Below are 19,688 nucleotides of genomic sequence, written 5' to 3'. Positions count from 1 at the left end.
CTTATTAAGTAGTTGTTCATAACTTTCAGACTTTCCCACTGCAACCATACAAATTGAAGGCCAGTGGTCCCAACATTTGGTTTATTTCTTGCATCTGTATCTATATAAATTAATGAAGCAAGGTGCTATTGGTGCAGTTAGAGTGTTCTCCAATATTCCTTTCGTAAAATTCCCTGATCTTAGTAGTGCAAAGTACGGATGATCAGTACTTGCCTGCCATGGCGTTTTATTAGGAAACATTCTTGAAATTTAATTTGGGACGGAGGCAGTATAAACTGAAGTCAAAGCTGAATTGCGATATTGGCATGTACATGTGTAAGAATTTATATAGGCTTTAACTAGACTGATTTGCAATGTGGGTCTTTGAGACATAACAGGCAGTAACAGCAGAGTCTGACCAATCAGTCATGTTGATATACAATGTGTTGAAGTACAGTGCTTGAATTTTCTTAGACAACACTTTAGCCCAGTGGCAGCTTTGAAACTAAACTCACATGATGTAAAATGCAGAAGATGCTGTAACAGAAGAAAGCTCTGCAAGGTAGTTCACACAAAGCTCAACCTCTGTAGCTCCCCATGTATTATACATTAAAATGGTTGTGTTTGAATTATCAAAACAATGATTAAAATGTGTATTTTTGTAAAGTTGCAAAAGGACACTATTTTGTTTTTCTATCAAATACACAGTGAACGTTAGTTGTTTTTTTGTTTTTTTTAATAATAGCAGACGTGCTTCCAGGACCAACCGCAACATCAAGCAACATTAAAAGAGAAGGGGAGTCATTCTCCATTGGTTGTCTGTATCCTTTTAGAAGAGAAAGCATCACAAGTAACAAAGGTAAGTAAGAAGATCCTATCTCATCAGTTTAAACAAGCACTCCAGTGTATCTGGAATCAGACATGGAGATGAAATCTCTTCCCTACATCATGGCCCTGTCCTCTTTATTATCTTACTAGCAGCCCGTCCCGACGTTGTCCGGGTATGAATTGCTGCCGGCCAGTAGTATATTGTTTTGTGGGATTTCGTTTTGATAGCATTTCTTATCTGTGACAGGCCTGTGAAACACTCCGATTCACAGTGCACTGCTGATGCACTTAAGAGTGCGCGTTCAGTAGTGTGTGAACTCGAGTTTCCCTACTTTATTTTTCCTTGCAATATTATATAGCGCGAACTCGACAACATGGCATGAGCACAATTTACATTACAGAAGAACACAATCATTTGTGGTAGGCACGGGGAGACAAAGTGATTTGCCTGGAATCACAGGATGTTGAGCTGATGCCGAGATACGAACGTAGCTTTCCAGCTCTAAAGTTCGCAATTCTAGAACTTGTGGCGGGAGGTGTGTCCAAAAGTGTATGTCGGTGCTGGCCATCAATGAGAGAGACCTGTGCATTTTTCAAATCGGTGGTGAAAAAATATGAGTATGTTGCTGGAGATGTGTGCCGCCGTGTCACCAATGTACTTACCGGGGGGGGGGGGGGTAAACACCCATTATTCCGCAACTTTCTTTCCGTATACCATCACTCCGCATACTTTCATTACGAAAGTACCATGACTCCGCAATGCCATTATAACACATGGCATTACATTTTATATGCTTTTACCAAGCATACATTTACAACGAAATTCGTTATAAATGCATGACTGGTATAATCATGTTTTTTTTTAATGTTTGGATAAGGTAAGTATGGGTATAGGGGTATATGTTTTGGGGTACTGAGGTATATGTTTTGGGGTGTTAGGGTATTTTAAGGGTTCAGATATAGTTTGGGGTTATGGGATACAGGGGTAGTTTTAGGGTTTAGGGATAGATATGGGTTTTGGGTACAGGGGTATTTTTAGGGTGCAGGGCTAGGTTTGGGTTTTGGGATATAGGGGTATTTTTAGGGTTCAGGGGTAGGTTTTGGATTTTGGGGTACAGGGGTATTTTAAGGTTTCACGGCTAGGTTTGGGTTTTGGGGTACAGGGGTATTTTTAGGGTTCAGGGCTAGGTTTGGGTTTTGGGGTACAGGGGTATTTTAGGGTTCAGGGGTAGGTTTGGGTTTTGGGGTACAGGGTTATTTTTATGGTTTAGGGCTAGGTTTGGGTTTTGGGGTACAGGGTATTTTTAGGGTTCAGGGTAGGTTTGGGTTTAGGGGTACAGGGGTATTTTAAGGGTTCAGGGCTAGGTTTGGGTTTTGTGGTACAGCGGTATTTTAGGGCTCAGGGGTAGGTTTGGGTTTTGAGGTACAGGGGTATTTATAGGGTTCAGGGCAAGGTTTGGGTTTTGGGGTACAGGGGTATTTTTAGGGTTTGGGGATAGGTTTGGGTTTTGGGGTACAGGGTATATTTATAGGGTTAAGATGGGTTAGTGTTTAAGGGTGTTGGGGTGTTTTAAGGAGTAAGGGTGGGTTATGATTATGGGGTGCAGGGGTATTTAAAGTTAGCAGGGTGAACACCCGGAGCTGGAATGTACAGAACCTGAGAAGAAAAAACAATGAGATATTGGGCACAACGCTCGTTTTTTTTCCGTAATCCAGCGCCCCGCACACGCCCCCAGCATACGCCTACAGCACACAATATGAGACACGGCATGAAGGGCGGAACGTACCACACGCCCCCAGCGGTTGTCACGCCCCCCAGCACACACCCTCAGCACAACGCAGACACGCCCACAAGGGACTACTTTGCTGGCCCGGTTCTTTTACCTTTTAAATGTATATGTTGGGCGTCTGCATAGCCTATGTCCTTCTGCTGCAACTGCCCTTTCCAACGCTGTATTGGGTGTTGTGATTGGTGCTGTGGTTCCTGAGATTATCCGCCTCAAAGGTTTGGGCTCTCTCTTTATTATATTAGTATAGATAGACTCCTATTTTCATGAGGGTTAGTAAATGTCCAGGAAACAGGCAACCTCATAGGTCCATGAAAAAAAGCACTCTTCAATTTCTTCTTCGAACTTCAGTAAATATATTCTTGTTCCCTTTCAAGATTGTTTTCTTCTAAATGTACCTCTCTGTTGCTAAATTTTTGTTTGGACCTTATCTTGAATAATAATTTTCATTTTCTTGGTGAAACATTCTTGTTTGGCTCTTATGCTGGGCAATAATTTATCATTTTCTTGGTGGAAATATTATTTTATCATTGATCTATATAAATGTATAATAAGTTTGCACTTTGTGATAGATATTTTGAGTTATTTTCTGTCTTAAATCATGCGTTGGAGCCAGAGACTGCAGATTTGAGAACTGCAAATCTATTCAAGGATGTTACAGTATGAGAGTACTACCAGTAACAGTGATTCAATTTTATATTATTTAGCTTGAGCTAGTTTTTAGTGTTTACAGGAAATTTAACTTTTATTTATGAACCTTCCAGTCCTTGCTTTCTTAGTGGCTTAATTCATCCGGTTTCCTATAGACCATGCATATATTCAAACCTCTTCCCTTCTCAGTCTTCCTTCTAGACCCCACATATCTATTACTCTCCAAGGCAGACAAGACTTAACTGGGTTCACTTTAGCACTGTTGGTCGATTGGGTCAAATGTAGGATGGTATTACACAAATTGATGACACTCCGATGTCACTGTGCAAACTGTAGGTCAACTCACATTTAGCAGCCTATTTACAAAATGCATTTTGTAGTATGTAAAGTAGTACAGCAGTACTACTCAAATACTACAAAATGCTATCTACAATCGTATGGGCATAGACCTCCACCTCTCCTCGCTTTTCTGTGCAGAGATTTCCACCAAAGTGGTTGAGATTGCTGCACACGTAAGTATACGATGAAGTAGTAAACATGGGAAGGACCAGGGGTGTGGTGGAGTGATTGGGAACATCTACTCCTAAGTGGGAGAGGCTTAGGGAAATGTAGTCAAGGGTTTAGGAGGGACAGGCTAATACAAACACACACACACAGACTCCTTAAGGTACCACAACCCTAAATTTGTCAAAACAGTTGGAAATGCACTCCCACACAACCTTGAAGTATGTAGAGTGCCACACAAGGCCATGCACAGGAACTGTATAATATATATGTGTCTATCTCACTGAGAACCATTACATTCAGGATTTTATCAAAGAGATACAAGGGCACTGCCGTCATTGCTCGCAAATGAAAGCAGTTTATTACTGCTGACACAAGACAAGCAAGGACAAAGTGCTTTGGCTGTTGCAGCCGTATTCATATTGGTCACCATCTTAGATGGAAGGAATATTTACAATTCATACCACATGGTCACGCATGAACATGGAAAAATATTTAACGGGTGTTAACAGGTGTATTCAGCAAGAAATTATTACGACTAAATTCTCTGAGAATCTTCCACTCATCATTTTGCTATCAGTTATTAGAGCCATATTATACCCAACTGCTATCCTGCATAAACATAAAGTAAATACTCATTGTTAGTACACAGCACCTGTAGGTTAGATTTCATGTCTTAATACAATGCACAACATTAATGGAGAAACTATTAGTTGTGCCAGATGTAGGCAATTTCCTTAATCAAGACTGAGAAATACATTTTGTATAAAAGGGCGTATGATGAACAATTCAGTTCGTTATGTGAAAACATAACCATTCCCTGCTCCAGCATGGAGCGCCCCATAATGCCCTGTGAGGGCTTTTTATTTAAATGTTTTCTATCCTGGTGGTGCTCCTAGAAGGGGCAGGGGCACTACCAACCATTTTTCTAATGCTGGGGGCTCGGGGGGCGTTGTAGGACATCCAGCAGCCTCCCAACAACATTTTTTCTTTTCAAAACAGTAAGTCTCCTGAGTGATTAATTTCATGAGCCCAGTAGAGCTTACCATATTTTTAAAGATGTCCTATCTGGAGCGCTGTGCTTTTCAGCTGGAGTGCAGGGCCCTCTTGTGGTTATGACTACATTTTCTGAACTGAAAATTTTTAAAATATAGAATCAGAGACATGTTAATTCTTTTTTTAATAAACCGTAAACTTTTTTAAAGACATTCACTTTTGTGTGAATTAATGAAATTTATATTTCATTATAATTATTGGTGATTTTTTTTTTACAAAGATGATAGGCCTGCTTTGTATATGTTGGCATGCTCACCCCTTGATAAAGCCAACACACCAACATTTTATCTTTTGGTTTTGAGGCCCTTTGACAAAGTCAGTAAGTCAGCCTTACTTAAAATAACTAATTTTATATTGGATCATCACATAGTCACATACATATTCACTGAAAAAATAAAGGTTATAGGTATGTTATAGTTGGGTTCAGATTTACACACACAAAACCAAAGAAATTCAGCAGTTATGGTTATCTCAAGTAATTATAACTTGTGCTCTAAGATAAATAAACTATAACACACACCCTGACATGCACAGTTTTCTCATCAATAATTTCACTGCAATGTTGCAGTCATATGATCAATGATGTCATAGAAGATATCATAAGTGGGGTAATTAGCAGTGCGTGGCAAGGTCACGAATTATAGTTACTTGAGATAACTATAACTGCTGAATTTCTATAGTTTTGTGTGTATGTAAAATCTGAACCTAACGTCCCTGTAACCTTTGTTTTTTTCGGCAAATTTTTATGTTTTAAAAAAAAAATCTATTTCCTTACTATAATGTCCCTGTTACCTTTGGTGTTTTCAGTGACTTGCTACATTTTTTAATGCTACTTTCTAACTATAACATCACTGTAACATTTGGTTTTATATTTAATTTAACTATTTTTATAATATAAATTGAACCCATAGGTTCAATTTACTAATAACAAAACATTACGGTGGGGGAGGACCTAGGGGAAGTTTAAAGACCAGGCTCTGGGTACAATCCCCACAGAAACTGATAAACAACAAAAGTACCAGAGGGTCTCAAATCAAAAAAGCCCATGAGTTACGAAAACCAACCGAGAACCCACAGTTTCTCACAGGTTATGTCACAGAGAGCTCTCGGAGGATAAGGAAAAATACCCATCAGTCACCATTCGGATCCACCCTTCATCATTTGGGATTTTGTCCGTACCACCCGTCAGAGAAAACTTGTGCTCTGCTCAGAGGTCTACCCGGTGGTAGGGGGTATCCTCAATGAGTATTGGAGACGACAGTGTGGTGTACCACTCGGTGTTGGTGAGTGGCAATGAAAGTGGGACTGGGGTGTGCAGTGCTGAGATAAATGTGAAGAAAGGAAAACCAAGAAAAAGGTGTGTTTAAAATTGGTTTTGAAAAGGCACTAGACAAAATTTATTCCAGGTGTGCTTAACATACCAATGTTAAAAACAGTGCGACCCCAGGTTGTCTGATTATGTAGACAGCCTAAGGTAAGTGTGGTCGACTAGTTTCAGCAGTTAGTGGACTCTTGCGTCCTTGCCTTCATCAGGACCGGGTATACAACAAATACTACTGCACCAGGTGAACAAATAAATCAAGTAAAAGGTGACACCAAAGAAACATAAACAAGTGCGCACAGTCACCTGAATGCTCCGGGTGCCCATACAGTCTGTGCAAGTCACTGTAAAGAGAAAGAAGGGGGGAGGTATAGCTATCATTAACAAATGGGCCAAACAGTAAGACCATGAGTTATGGTTTAAACTAGAAAACACACACGAAGTGTTGATTTAAAAGAGCATTCCATTGATGCAAAACCAGTTTATAATATTTGGGACGAAATTTCAAATGCCAAATACTGTTGAGCTCTTACCTAAATCTGTAAGGCAGGCTAGCCTCACCCCACCTGGCAGAGGCTCAGGGGAAAATGAAGCACCGCTCTAGAATAAACATGCAAAACACACGTTAAGACATAAAATGCACACGACAGAGACGATCCCCTCAATTTACTAATACACATTTTTACAAGTTCATAAACTCATTTTATTCACTCATTTATTCTTATTATCTATACTACTATTATAAAGAGAGAACTGTGACCTTTGAGCCAGGTAAACTCGAAAAGTACACAACCAATCGCAACACCCAATACAGCATTGGAAAGGGGGGGTCCTGTAGATGGACATAGGCTATAAAAAAACAAACGTTATTTAAAAAATAAACAATTAAAAAAAGTAGTCCCTAAGAAGTAGCGCTGGCCGTGTGAGCAAACAACGTGGACGTGGTTGCTGACATCATCTAGCGCGGGGAGGAGCGGTGGACAGCAGCGGTGAAGTCGGGCTGAGATAGATGAAGCGCGGGGAGGAGCGGAACGTGTGAGGCGGACTGTAGCAATGGGAGGAGGTGGAACGAGGAGGTGGAACGAGGAGCGGTGAAGTCGGGCTGAGGTAGGTGCGGAACGTGTGCGGCTGACTGAAGCAATGGGAGGAGGCGGAACGAGGAGCGGTGAAGTCGGGCTGAGGTAGGTGAAGCGCGGGAGCGCTGGGAGGAGGCGGAACGTGTGCGGCTCAGTGAAGTGCTAGGAGGAGTGGCCCGTTAGCGCGGGGAGGAGCGGTGAACTGTGTGCGGATGATTGGGGGCCCTGAAGGTGGCGGTTGCGCTCCAGGGGACCCCCGGACAACGTCGGGACGGGCTGCGGTCCTGAAGCAGCCTTTTGCTCCTGGATAACGTCGGGACGGGCTGCTAGTATATTTTAAAATGAAACATTTTAAAATTGAGTTAAGGTTACTTATGTAGTCTTTCTTTAAATGCAAGTCTTTGTTTTTTTTTGTAAAATAATTTTATGGATCCTGGGATCTGTCACAAATCCTCAGATAAATAAGGGGTCTTCTGGTTATATTGCGCACATTCAATACTAAAAACAACACATTTAATACAAACATATGCCATTGCAATTTCTTTAAGTGTATCACTGTCTGTTTGTGAGTTCCTCTTTGGGTGTGAGAGTGGATATATGGGTGTGTGGGTGTGTTGGTGTATACGTGTGTGTGTGTGTGGCTCTGTGGTTGTTTGAGTAGGTGTGTGAATGGGTGTGTGAGTGGTTGTGTGTGGTTGTGTGGTTGTTAGAGTAGGTGTGTGTGTAGCTGTGTGGGTGTGAGTGATGTTGTGGGTCTGTGAGTAGGTGTATGAGTAGCTGTAAAGGTTTGAGTGGTTGTGTGGGTGTGTAAGTGGGTATGTGAGTGGATGTGTGGGTCTGTGAGTGGTTTTGTAGGCCTGTGAATAGGAATGTGAGTGGCTGTATGGGTGTGTGAATGAATTGAGTGGTTGTATGGGTGTGTAAGAGGTTTTGTGAGTGGGTGAGTAAGTGGTTGTGAGGGTCTGTGAGTGGTTTTGTGGGTCTGTGATGGGGTGTTTGAGTAGTTATGTGAGAATCTGCGGATCCTCCTGAATCGATCCAGGTGGATCCTCGCATGCTCAAAAATCAAATGTTTTTGGGTAATTTCTTGCCCATGAGGGGCCCCTCACAGACTGCTCCATCAGTCCCAAGGGGCAGGGTACCACTACCCTGACCACTTCTATCACGGAACTGTGTCCTGATGCACAAAATGTCAGGTGCAACTTTCCTCTCAGGTTGCGGCCAGCCAATCACAGTATTGCTGATCCATGGCAGATTCATGGCTCAAGATATATGTAGATCGTTTTGCTTTAACAACTACAAAACTACTGAACAGATTTACACCAAATTACACAAAGCACTCTTTCTGGACCAAGACTTAGCTTCTGCCAAATTTTGAATAATTCCGTTCAGATGTTCGGACTGTAGTTGTGTCTAAAATCCCTATGGGAAACTGCATGGGGAAACCGCATTTGGGACCACCCTTTTTCTTAGCCCCCGCTTGACGGGTCATCCAAAACTTTCCAGACAGCTGCTGAAATTATTGGCAAAATAATTTCGAAAAGTTTATTTCTTTTTTTTTTTAAACCTTTATTGACGTTTCAACCAAAGACAAATATGGGCCTACAACCCCCAGGGCCGGCCGCTAAACAGTTAGAGTAACAGAAAGCAACTTTTTATCACATGCAGCACCTCGGGGAGCAGATTCTCCATGCTAGTATACTCTTGGCCACTGAACAGCACAATTGAGAAAACAGGATATAAGAGGTTTTCATTTTATAATAGAGGATAGAAGGATCAGGTGCCAAACAATTTCCCGGCAGCGAAAAATGGCAGGCTGAATAACGCGTCAACAATAAACAGCAATCGATCAAGTCAATGGCGCTAAAACAGGAAGTCCAGGATGTAGAATATCACGGTCAATTTGCGCCTTTAGTCCCCTGCCCTAAGACCCAGAAAACACCACGGAAATCGAGGCACAGATGTAAAAGCAGTGATTGACACCAAAGGAAACCCACTGTACTGACCCCAGAAAAGAAAAGACAAAGGAGGATAAGAGAAGAAAAAAGAGGCCATAGAAACAAATTAAAAACTAAGAAATCCCCGGAGGAAACAGCCAGAGCACCCGACCGTTGCTGGAATATTGCCTGGGTCGCCGGAGGCTGGGCGTGGGGCAAAGTCACCATCTTCTGCTCAAGTCTAAAACCTCCGGAAGAGTCCAAATCTACAGCCAGCCGACCACACGTCGCCACATTGTCAAAAGTTTCCAGCTTTCCCCCATTCGCAGGAGCGGCCACGACACTCTCCTCCTGTGTGACGTGAAGCAAATCCTTGTGTACCTGGGGACAGACCGATCTCAACTGTGCCGACGCTGACGCAATATCGTCAAGCTTTCTCCCCAACACTCGGGCGCCATGTTCCAGGGTGGAGTGAAGGGCACCGAGGGCTTCGAGAAGGTCACCATACCCCAGCATAGCTCCTTGTGCCCGCTCCGCCACGCTCCTCTTAGCCACACACTCCCAATCTTGCTGAGATCCAGTATACAGGATAATAGACTCCATCCTATCAAGATGGCCGTAAGGTAGTTCCACCTTAGATTGGGACCGGGACTCAGGCACAAGCGCATCAAGTTCCATGTTGCTGCAAACAGGATTCCGGGGGCGGGCAAAGTATGTGCCCAGTGCGCGGTCACAGGGAACAGCCATCCTCACCCTGGGTAGTACTAGCGAAAATCCAGGAGTCTCCCGCGAACATCGGGACGAATTGCAGGCAGCGTCCGAGCAGCTCACTGGTGAGGGCTTAGGCAACTACAGAAGCATCTTAAAATTGCCGCCTCGGGCATTCACTCGATCCGCTCCGCTCAGCGGTAGGAGTGACCCCAGCGAAATTCAGGCCAGTATTCGCACCGCTCCGGTAGTCCGACTCCACCCAGTCACCAATGGCCGCTGTTATTGAACTAGTACCCGGCCATGTTGTCCACCCGAGGTCCCGGTTCCAGGGTTGCACAGGCCGCAAACTTCAAACGAACATTTCTCCGGCGGTACCGCCGCCAGAAACGTCAGGATCACACGATCGGTTGCCGCTCTCAACCACCAACACGGGCATGTAGCGCAGGCTCAGGATCTCGTGCAGGATATCTGTGCGGGATGTGGAGGTTCACAGAGCCGGGAGCCTACGCTGCCGTCCCGATCGCCATCTTGGCTCCTCCTCCTTCGAAAAGTTTCTTGAAGATTCTTCAAACGGCGCCAAAGTTAATAACAAAACAAAAGCACTGTTCCTATGGAAACTAAGTCCTGACTATAACTACCTACTGGCAACTGCGGCTCCCCTCCTGGAACCATTAAAAGCCATGTGATTCCCATTACCCTGGCTATCCTGCTATCTCCCGGGTCCCTACACCTGAGACATAGTGGTTTCCCTTCCTGCACCACTGCGGGCAGAGAAACTTGTGCTTGCTGCCACTTGGCGGGAGCAATTTCAAAATCTCGCTAAGCGAGAGCAAACACAAAGTCCACTCCCAGCGGGCAGCAGCATGAAAAAGGCTCCTGCCAGCTGGGAGCAAACTTTTCATCTGTTTCCCTGACCACACTAAAGCAGACAGGGAGAAAGATGAAAATATTGCTTTTATCTGCAAGGATATGCATTTTTAGCTGCTCCCTGTGGGTAGGAGCAATGCTGGCTCCCACTGGAGACTGGGAAATATGTAGGCCGTGGTGGCACCGCCTGACCTTAGTTATTGGCCATGCAGGGATTGGGGTCCCCAGGCCAATATTGGCCCAGGGAGGGGGGGCTGCATGCCCACCACCCCTTTTAAAATGGTGGCGAACCCCTGGGATGGGTTCTCTACCGTCCCGGGGCCCAATTTGCCCAGCAAGGGGTGCTGTGTGCCCCACTCTCCCTTTTTTCATGTGGCCGGGCTCCGGAGATGGGATCCGGGGGCCAGAAATCAGCCCAGGGAGTGGGCCTGTGTGCCCCCTCCCCATTTACCATATGGCCAGGCCCTGGAAGATGGAGTCCCTGAGGTTGAAATCGGCCAAGTGAGGGGGGCTACATGCTCCCCTCCTGGGTTGGGGGGTTGGCTTCATTGCCCTGTGACCAACCCCCGTTGCGCACGTGTGTGGCGGCAGTTGCATTACCAAATGGTAATTAAATATAATCCTTTGTTAAAAAAAACATAGAAATTAACTGAAAAATAAAGTTGCAGGGATGATGTCTTTAGGAAATACCATTAAAAAACATAGAAATTCACTGAAAAAAAAACTTACGTTACGAAGAGGGTATAGCTAGGAAATAGAAAGTTAAAACACCTTAGAAATTCACAGAAAAAAATAAAGGTTACAGGGAAGTTATAGTTAGGTTTAAATTTCACACACAAAAAAAGGTAGAAATTCAGTAGTCATAATTATACTTATCAAAAGAAACTATAACTTGTGACCTAAGGTAACTATAATTTGTACCCCCACCATGCACTGCAAATTATCCCACATCAGCCATAACATCTTCTGTGACATCATTGATAATATCACTGTAACATTTCTAATACAATTATTGATGAGAAAACTGTGCCTGGGGGCGCAAGTTATAGTTACATTAGGTCACAAAGTTTTTTAAATTCTGTTTCCTAACTATAACGTCCCTGTAACCTTAGTTTTTTTTGTGAAAACAAATAAATATATATATATATATATATAACATTCCTTGACACTGAGATATATGTAAAGAACAGGAAAATCGAAACCACCCTGCACATAAAGATAACAGCAACAAACTCCACCCTGGAAGCAACAAGTTTTTACCAACCAGCTTTGGTTGCCAGTATTCCATATGAAGAGTTCCTCCGACTAAGGCGAATTTGTAGCGAGGAAGAAGAGTGGCTACATCATAGTGTGAACACAAAAAACAGATTCCTAAACAGGAAGTACAACAGCAAAAGTGTAAATACATGTTGGCTTAGAGCAAATGAGAAACCTAGAAAGGAATGTCACCAAAAGAATCAATGGTAACAACACAAACAGAAGAACCAATCCGCCTAATCTTGGATTACACCCGAGAAGCTAAAGAAATCTCATGGATTCTGAGAAAAAATTTGAAAATCCTGAAATTGGATAACACAATTGGCAAACTAATGGGAAATCATCCGACCATTACATACCGCAGGGCCACCAATCTTAAAGATATATTAATCCACAGCCATCTAAGAACCAACCAAAGAAAGGAAACATGGTTTAAAACAAAAGGCTTTGCGAAATGCCATAGCTGTTAAGTGTGCCGAATTACCAACCCGATAAACGAATTGACCATGGCAGATGGTAAAATATGGCGTATACAACAGTTCATCACCTACAAAAGCCAGTACACTGTGTACATAATCGAATGCCCATGTAAACTAAAATATGTGGGCAGTACAATTTGTGAGCTCAAGAAGAGAGTGCTTGAACACGTAAGAGCGACGGCAAATAAGGACAAAAACAACGCCATCGCAAAACATGTGGAACTCCATCATAAGGGAGATTGGAAATGTCTAACGTTCAGTGGAATAGAAACTGTCCCCCTGAGTGACCGTGGAGGCAACAAAGAACGAATCTTTAGGCAGAAGGAGTCCAGACACATTCTCAATTTCAGAAGTATGTCCCCATATGGATTGAATTTATCTGAAGAATTATATATACACCTATGAGGCTCCCCACGGAAATCGTAATTTGTTCTCAATGGAATGGAAAAGAAATAAAAGCTGGTTCCACAAGACAAAGGGTCTTTAAAGAAACATCACAAAGAGAAACTCGATGCAATTATGTCCAAACAATAGCAAGTACATAAAAAATATAGGTGTAAATAAATATGGACATTATAGAATGGAAAAGAAAATGAAAAAGACCCAAGAAGCGAGTGTTTGAACAATAAAGTTACAAAACGAAAAAAATGGCAAAAAAGACAAGATATGGTTTAAATCTACTGAACTTGCATTAAATTAATTTCCAGAATTTATACTGCATATATACAAAACCTGTAAATAACTGACATATTTAAATTGCAAAATCATATTGTGAGCCAGAGTGTGCTTTTTCAAGATTTTAATTCTTGTGACTATATGTCCCAAAATGCACTATGTCATTCAATGTGAGGAGACAGGAAATGATGTAATGACTTTACAATTACAAAAAACGCTGTATTTCGAGAGCAAACCTACCGTGACCAAGTTATATGCATACCAAAACGCGTAGGTTGTTCGCCTGTACTTTTATTTGAAAAATTGATTTAAGAATAAATTAACACTGCTGCTGAGAAACGTAACAGCGAGAGTGCAGCTTCATTTGTTTCTGCTGGGCACAGAGCAACGGAGAGGACATATATATATATATATATATATATATATATATATATATATATATATATATATATATATATATATATATATATATATATATATATATATATATATATATATATATATATATATATATATATATATATATATATATATATATATATATATATATATATATATATATATATATATTACCTACTGGCTATCGCCAGTAGGTATATATAGTTAGGATTTTTTCCCTATGGGATTTCTGAAAATTCTATGCCTAATAACTTTGGCGTTTGTGGACGGAATCGGCTGAAATTTTCAGGAAAATGGCACATTTTGTTTCTGAGCAGCTCCTGGAAATTTGGGGGGGGTTCGTCAAGGGGGGGCTGAGAAAAAAGGGGGGTCCCAAAACGCGTTTTTAACATTGAGTTTTCCATAGGGCGGTTGGACTCACTTTTAGCCCGAACGGCTGAATGGATTTGCACGAAACTTGGCAAAATTGTAGGGACTGTTAGCCCGATGTGCCTTTGCTAGGTCTCAATATATGTGCTCTAGTAGTTTTTGAGAAATTAACGTTCAAAACAAGATATATATCTGTAACAGCGCTCCGGGCAGCGATCCGGTCCGCTTACTTTTCGCGAAACGGAACTTTGCGCGCAGAAAGCTGATTGGCTCTCCGGTGTCTGTCAACATTCTAAACAGTCCGAAGCGGCCGCCATCTTATCTCTCGATAGGATCGAGAGAGAAGAGGTGAAAAACGAAGAGGGAATTTATTGAAAGGGTGCAAGGTATACCCCTCTTGACCCCCTAGGATTGTTGTTGGGGTTATTAAAGGGTCCCGTGGGGAAAATAAAAAAAAAATTATTTTTCACGGTAGAAGCGTTTCCCGGGCCGCAAACTGGTAGCGGAACGGGAATTCGCCATTTTGTGCTTCGTTTTAATTGTTTAGAGACAAAAATTATCGCTGCACATCGGCCACAATGCATGAATATCGTTGAAAAGTCAGCGATATTCATGCATTATCCAGCAAATGCTCTTAGCCATGTTATCCACCTTCCATTGGATAACAGAAAGCTGATTGGCTCTCCGGTGTCTGTCAACATTCTAAATAGTCCGGAGCGGCCGCCATCTTATCTCTCGGTAGGATTGAGAGAGAAGAAGAGGTGAAAAACGAAGGGGGAATTTATTGAAAGGGGGCAAGGTATACCCCTCTTGACCCCCTAGGAATGTTGTTGGGGTTATTAAAGGGTCTCGTGGGGAAAATAAAAAAAAAATGATTTTTCACGGTAGAAGCGCTTCACGGGCCGCGAACTGGGCCGCAAACTGGTAGCGAAACGGGAATTCGCCATTTTGTGCTTCGTTTTAATTGTTTAGAGACAAAAATTATCGCCGCACATCGGCCACAATGCATGAATATCGCTGAAAAGTCAGCAATATTCATGCATTATCCAGCAAATGCTCTTAGCCATGTTATCCACCTTCCATTGGATAACATGGCTAAAAACCGCTCTGTGCGTGAGCTTTTTTTTTTTTTTTTTTTTTTGCTGCGTGACGTTTGTTAACGTTCGATTCGATGGAAATCAGGAAGTGTTGAACACCATTTTGTCACTGCGAGTAAATATTTTGTTATAAATGAATCCTTATTGATAAACATTGTCTGCGCCATCTTGCGTTTTTGTCCAATGCCACAATTTTGTCGTGCACGGCAGCCATTTTAGATGCCTTGACCAGGGCCACTCTCTGCACGCCGTCGATTCTCAGCATGGCTCCCCACCCTCGCAAGAATCTCCCCCACGCACTGGTCACCCCGCTCTCTCTCTCATGCATGGGCCATATACTTCCCCCCATCTGCGCTGCTCTTCTCTGAGAATCACACCCTGTGCCCGCTCGACACCTCCCTTTCACCCTATTCACTACCGCACCCTCTGACACTTCTCTTCCTCTGTGTCCGATTGTCCAGGCCGGACCTAGGCTATCACCTAGCCCTGCGGATGTAGTTTATGGCTCCAGCTGTAGAGTATCCAGACATGCCAACCCTCCCGATTCAGGTGTGAGACTACTGATTTCAGTGCTAGTCTTTCGCTTCCCGATTCCTGCAAGGAAAAACCCGGGGGCATATTTCCAACAACTAGCGGTAATTTTTGTCTCTAACTTGTTTAGAGACAATAATTATCGCCGCACTTCGGCGAATTTTATCGCACATAAACCTTGCTATTAGCAAGGTTTATCGCAAATGCGATAAAAAACGGCCGCAATGCATGAATATCGCTGAAAAGTCAGCGATATTCATGCATTAGTCAGCAAATGCTCTTAGCCATGTTATCCACTTCCCATTGAACAAGCGCATGGTCTTTTAAAGATTTGTGAAGTACTCGGGGCGGCGGTGTGTGTGTGTCCTCTTTCAGGAGCGGGCGGGGGGGCACTGGCAGCAATTTGCAGGCCAGGCAGTGTTCAACACGTGCATCACCTTTTCTCTGCCTGCTATTGCGCTCCATTCTTCGGAAAGGTAAGAAAAAGAACGTGCATTTGAGTTTGAAATGTCCGATCTTGTAGTAGTACACTTGCAAAGCCCACACATGACAATAACCCGATTCAAGGCCCCATTCACCCGATTTTTTAAAAAAATATAGTACTCCAAGACAGTTACATTTTAAAACTTTATTAATATTTAAATATAACGAACGCAACAAAAACTGTAAATATATTTAACCATTTTTTGAAATTAACCAGAACTATAACGATAACAACAACAACAACAACAATAATATAACTTTTATGCCTAAATTACGCAAACATTTAGCTAATCTGCTAAAGGGGGGAGTCGCCATTTCTTTACAATAATCAATAATGAAAAATCCACATCAATAGGGTTGCCCGTTTTCTCGATGCAGCACTATAGTGCAATATACACAGCACCTGGGGTGTCAAGAGTGAACAGGTCTTTCTTTGTTCCTTAAGATGTTATCTCCGAGAATGCTGATGCATTGGTGTCTGTACACTTCTTTGTCAATTCTGTCAAGATGATAACTGCTTTATAAACAGACGATATCTTTGTTTCGTCATTAGTGTTAAGTGTGTCTGAAACTACAGTGCCCTTCTGTTTTTTTTCTTCAGGCTCTACAGAGTTTTGTGTGTTGTTCTTTTGAGCGACAATTATTCCAGAGGTTTCAGGTTCACTTGTTTTGTTCTGCAGTGAGTTAACAGCTTTAGAGAGTTCATGTTTATTTGCTATGTCCTGCTGTTCGTGAACTGCTTCAGAGACGTCAGCCTCATTTTTTATGTTTCAGTAGATCCTGGACCTGCCCGGCCGCGCCCAAAATGGCGCCGGTGTAAATGGGACTCGTAACTGCTTGTTCTGTACTGGTTGCCCAACCTTGATATCACGAGATACATATGCAGTTTTGAAGCACATGGCGGAGGCTTGTCTGCTGTAGTGGGGCGTCCCTTTATCGTTTCAGTCGCCATTCCGCCCGCTTTTGCTACACTGTGCCTCATCCGCCATTCAGCTGTTTACCGCCCGCTCTTACGGCTACAGCGTCTCGCTCACCATGTAGTTGAGTTGTTCCCACTCTTGCGGTGCAGCGGTAGGCGGCTGCCACAGGACTCTTAAAATTGCGGCCGGCTCTTCGGATTTGGGCCTGGTCCAGTAAAATGGCCCTGGGACACCTTGGAACTCAGACGCTTGTCTGCCAGGGCTTGGGTTCCATTCTCGAAAGCGTCCCCTCAGCCTTGAAGATTGTACAAAAGTCTTGGGGGCCCTCGACTCCCGCAGGCTTCCGGTGGGGAGCGGCTGCCATGATTTCTTGCGGAATGGCCACGACGGAGCTACGAGATGGTGGTGCTCTCATGGTGACGCCAGCTTCAGTCTGAAACATCCAGAAACAAGGTGGGGCTTTCATCGTTTGGGGAAAAAAAATGTTTTAATCCAATGAAAAGTGTTATTTTTAGGTCACATGACCTAGTCTTACATAATTAGGAAAAGAAAAGTAAAATGAACCAATGAAAAGTTTTATTAACAAGTCACATGACCTGTTATGCTTACGTTACGCGCTGCGCGGCGCGCTCTGGATCGTTTCCGGGAAGCTGCGCCTTGCGCACCGGAGCACTTCCGGGTGCGCTAACGCGTCGCGTCATATGACGCATTACGCGACAATGCAGGTGCAGAATATAGTCAAAATGTCTCCATCAACCAGCGGTCGGAATTCCACCGCTTTCAGCAGTCCAAAAAGTTCGGTCAAATCTTAAGAGCGGGAGCAACTCAACTACATGGTGAGCGAGACGTTGTAGTCGCAAGAGCGAGCGGTAAACAGCTGAATGGCGGAAGAGGCACAGAGTACCAAAAGCGGGCGGAATGGCAACTAAAACGGTAAAGGGGCGCCCTACGACAGCGTGTCTTCAGGTGAAACGGATTGTGGGACAAGGTCCAGAATGAAAGATTCTTCAAAAGGGAAAAAATTCCGCCGGACCCCGGGAGCCGGCCGCCTATGCCGGGGGCGATCTCAGGCCTCACCAGGGCAACACGACTTGGGGAGGGGGCAGGAGCCAAGCGCCCCCTCTCAGTCCGCGCCATCTCACCGCCCCTCGGGGGCCTCCGTCAAGCAGTTTAGGGAGGCACCGTATCACATTGTTTTCCAATGCAGTCAGGTCCACAAATGGACCCCACTTACTTTGAATAGTGAAGCTGCAGCAGGTGCAAATAAGGTTTAAACAGTGTTACAAGAACTGCTTAGAATTCTGAAGTATGGCACTCAATAACCAAGACTTATGCCATTTATGTAAGGCAGTGACATGGAAGCAACTCAGGGACAAAAAGCATGAACGAACATTCACGTATGAAAATCTTATTTGGAGAAGGGGTAGAATCCAAACGCCCCCTGCCAGTTCGCGCCACTACACCGTATGTGGAAAATCTGAAGCCATCATTCTACAAACTCTCAACGCTTGTTATCAGTGCATGAGTTTCATGCTCGATCGATTGAGCTAGCCGGATCGGGCAATAAAAAGTATAAAATAGTTATGTAAATAGTTATTTAATAAAATGTTTTATTCTGTTTCTTTGGTGGTGTGTTGTGTATATTTATAATATTTGCATAGGGTTTGCCGTTATTTTGGGCGGTGTGGGTGGCGGAGTCGAGCTGTTTTGCAGCCCTCATGGTGTGGAGCTCAATTCATTTCACTATTTTCGTATTTCTCATGAAGGGTTATTCCTAATGTTTGTATTTTACCGAGGTTAAAAAGAGATCCAATTAGTGGCCTACTGATTTTGCTCGATTACTTTTATTTTTTTACACAATTTTTCACTATCTGCAAAGACTAAACAGAGTATTGCGACTTTGTGCTTGTTTGTAAATAGAGAATGATCCAAAGAGAACCAATTGTAAAACAGTAAATGCTTGGATAATAATCAATCAAATGGAGAGACAAGCAGGTACGACGGATTACAACAGGGGTAAAGGTCTGCGTTAACTACCGTTCACTATCTGCAAAGAGAGAGTACTACTAAGAGAAAAGAGGGGAGTGGGGAGGGGGGGCAGCGTTCAAAGCACATCAGCGTGCATAAACACGAAAACGTTTTTACCTATCACGTACTTGACATTTGACAGCTTTTGATGTTTGCTATTAAAAAACCATTGAAATTCACAGAAAAAACCATAGGTTATACTCCATATATAGTTAGGAATTTGCATTTACAAAACCTTGAAAATTCAATGAAAAAACCATTGGTTTTAGGCCATATATAGTTAGGGATTTGCATTTAGAAAACCTTATTTTACTCGCATAAAACCATTGAAATTCCATATATAGTTATAAGCGCTAACTATATATCGCGCACCCGCAATCCACTGCTGATGATGTCACATATTACATCATTCATGACATGGTTAGTGACATCACTGATGACATCACTGATGACATCTCAAATGACATCACTGATGACATCACTGATAACATCTCATTTGACATGACTGATCACATCACTGATGATATCATTCATGTGATAATACCATGAATCTCTTCAGACTCTAATATAACCTTAGATACAATCAGTGTAAACAGACAGTCACTCATCCATGGAGTTACTCACACACCTAGTCAGTTATGCCAAAAATCAATCACACCTCCATTTTCTCAACTATACAGTTATACACACCTTACTTATTCAAACATATACTAACACATATTTACTTTACTCT

At 42.9% G+C, this 19,688-nt stretch overlaps 1 protein-coding gene across 3 annotated transcripts in view; it reads left to right on the top strand.

Annotated features, from left to right (window-relative positions):
• Nucleotides 1–19,688, top strand: part of LOC147712286 (uncharacterized) — an 88,698-nt gene that overhangs the window by 37,487 nt on the left and 31,523 nt on the right. For 2 of the 3 annotated variants that reach the window (XM_086923017.1, XM_086923016.1), the window contains one exon: nt 728–838. In XM_086923017.1, coding sequence (XP_086779143.1) covers nt 728–838 — 111 coding nt within the window. Of the gene's footprint in view, nt 1–724; nt 839–19,688 lie in introns of all 3 variants that reach the window. The other variant, XM_086923015.1, reaches the window with a different exon arrangement.

Source organism: Lissotriton vulgaris, chromosome 5 (genome assembly GCF_964263255.1).
Source record: "Lissotriton vulgaris chromosome 5, aLisVul1.2, whole genome shotgun sequence".
Classification (NCBI taxonomy): Eukaryota; Metazoa; Chordata; class Amphibia; order Caudata; family Salamandridae; genus Lissotriton; species Lissotriton vulgaris.
The sequence above is the reverse complement of the archived record's forward strand: the minus strand, read 5'-3'. Positions and strand labels throughout refer to the sequence as shown.